This window comes from Lagenorhynchus albirostris, chromosome 20 (assembly GCF_949774975.1).
Source record: "Lagenorhynchus albirostris chromosome 20, mLagAlb1.1, whole genome shotgun sequence".
NCBI lineage: Eukaryota > Metazoa > Chordata > Mammalia > Artiodactyla > Delphinidae > Lagenorhynchus > Lagenorhynchus albirostris.
Window position 1 is genome coordinate 41,987,224 of NC_083114.1, and position 2,397 is coordinate 41,989,620.

The window sequence follows — 2,397 nt, forward strand, 5'->3', positions numbered from 1 at the left end:
CTCTCAACACTCCCCCCAGTGGACGTGAGGCAAACCCACGTCACTGATGCTGAACCAGACACGTCAAACTGGGCAAAAATTGTCCGTGGTCATATAATTTATACCAGGGTTCTCTTCTATTAGCCTCAAACTGACCACGGCTCTCCCAAGCAGACCAACACACAGGGGACCATGGACACCAACACAGATTCACATCCTCCCACTTCTCCAACCACAAAATGAACCAAAGCTTGTGGCAGCCATTGCGTGCTCCCATCCCACCTCTCCTGGGGCGCGGGGTGGGAGGGGGAAGGGATAGAGGAGAGGAGAGAACACAGGGGGAATTGTGATGGGAAGTGGGTCTCAGATAATGGCAATACTGTAGGGAGAGGAAACCAGAGAAATGAACTAACTCCACCCCCCAAGTAATCAAGAAAGGCTTCTGGGATGAGGTGGCCACTACCCTGAAGCTGATCTCCAGACTGAAGAGAGGGAAAGGGATCTACAGGCAGGGGAAGTGGCCTGGGCAAGGGCTTAGAGCATTAGAGTCCACACAGCCTGTGACCTGACCAGGCCCTGGACCCGCTTTCATCTCACCCTTCTGCCCTATCTTCAGGGAGGCCGGAGGGCAGCTCAGGGGAGGGTAGGTGTTAGAGCCCCGGGGACTCCAAGGCAGGTTGTGTCTGAGCGGGGCCCTCTTCATGGCCTTGTCACAAGGAGGCATGCTTAGTGACTTATCTACTGGGTGTAAATTCAGAAAGGGGAGGGCGGCTGCTGAGAGAAAGGGCAGCCTCCACACTCCCATCGCTCCTCCTGCCCAGGGAACGGAGGTGTTAGAAATGACCCCTTCCCCCAGCACACACATCCACCTCACCCCCCAAATAACTCTCCCTCCACAGCCCCATCTTGGGTCCCATCTCCACCCCCAGCCACTACAGCCGGGAGGGTTAGTAATACACCTCCTCGGGGTAACCAGGGTGTTGGTGTCAAGCCCACGCTCCCAACCACTTTCCTCTTTGGGAGGTGGGGGCACCTTTGTCTCCACCTGCTCTGCTGGGCTGCCTAGCATGCTCCTTTCCACACTTTTCACCCTTCAGCAACAATTCTCGCTGCTCCTCTCTACCCCTTTTGAAGAACTTCCAACCTGTCCGCACCCCACCGGACTAGAGAGTTCCAGAGGACCCTAGTCTGGATGCTATCCACCCCCCGCGCCGAGTGGCAGTGTTTTCTCTAAGCTCGGATCAGAGAGAGCTCCCCCACCACTCCACCCCAGCCCTGGCCTGGGGAGCCTTTTGTCTCCCGTGCCGTCTTCTATCCTCGCAGCTCTCTCGTCTCCACCCTCCACTCCCACCTGGATGCCACCTCCACGAAGGAGAAGGGAAAGGAAATAGAAACGCACGCTTTGCACGTCAGTGAAATTTGCTCTTTATTTAGGGACCAAGGAAGGACCACACACAGCCCTCCAGCCCAGCGGCGGGGGTACCAAGAAGTGGAATGAGGACCCCACCCCGAACCCTCCCCAGACGCAGCAAGCGGGAGAGGAATCCAGGTTCCGGGGTCAGGAGCAAACATGCAAATGAGGTTGGTGAATCAGCGTATCTCTCAGGAGGCCTTGGGGGTCTTCACCACAGGTAGGCGCCTTCTGGCCTGTAGGAGGGAAAGGAAAAAGAATCACACGGAGCCCGGCGTCGGATCTGGGGAGGCGGGACTTGGGGAAAGTACTAGGTGGCGGTGCCAGGGTGGCAGGAGGACCAGGCCACGCTCCAGGAGACAGGGCGTGTGGTGGGGCGCTTTTACCGCGACTTGACGGGCCGGTCCTCGGGATCGGGGAAGAGCAGTTTGGAGAGGAGGGCTTCCGAGATGTCACGTTTCCCGTACCTGCGGGGCGGGGCCAGGGGTGGGCGGGGTCAGGCCCGGCCGCGCCCCTAGTGGCGACCCCGCCCCGCCCACCCCGCGCAAGAGCTCACCTCTGCCGAGTGACCAGGTTGAGGAAGTGGCGCAGAGAGAGGTAGTAGCGCTTCAGCTCCTCCGGCGAGGCGTGTGCGCCGGGAGCCTCGGGTTTGGCGGGGTAGGCGTCGACCAGCGCCCCCAGGCAGAAGAGCAGGGCCAGCAGCACTGTGGCCATGGCGGGCCACGGCCTGCGCACCGTCACCATCTGGAGAAGGGGCACTGGAGTCAGCCCGAGCCTCTACCCCTGAGGCAGGAGGCTGAGGCTGCCGTGGGGCCCACGCTCCAGCGGCCTGTCTGGGGCTGGTACCCGACCAAGGGTCAGCCACCTGCTCGCTGTGTGTTCTCAGGCACTGCACCGTCTCTGGCCTCAGTCTCCTCATCTGTCAGAGGGGCATAAGCCCTGCCTGCCTCCACCCGTGTTACCCAGAAGAGTAGATGGAAGAAGAAGGCTATGCTGGCAATAGGGGC

General features: G+C 60.2%; 1 protein-coding gene across 1 annotated transcript; it reads right to left on the reverse strand.

Moving 5' to 3' along the window:
• Window positions 1–1,388: 1,388 nt before the first annotated feature.
• PYY (peptide YY) lies at window positions 1,389–2,134 on the reverse strand. Its single transcript, XM_060136135.1, has 3 exons — window positions 1,947–2,134; window positions 1,777–1,857; window positions 1,389–1,626 (listed from the first exon to the last, which is right to left on the reverse strand). Exons 1-3 carry the CDS (start codon window positions 2,132–2,134, stop codon window positions 1,602–1,604), a joined length of 294 nt encoding a protein of 97 aa, XP_059992118.1. The 3' UTR covers window positions 1,389–1,601.
• Between the last annotated feature and the right edge of the window lie 263 nt (window positions 2,135–2,397).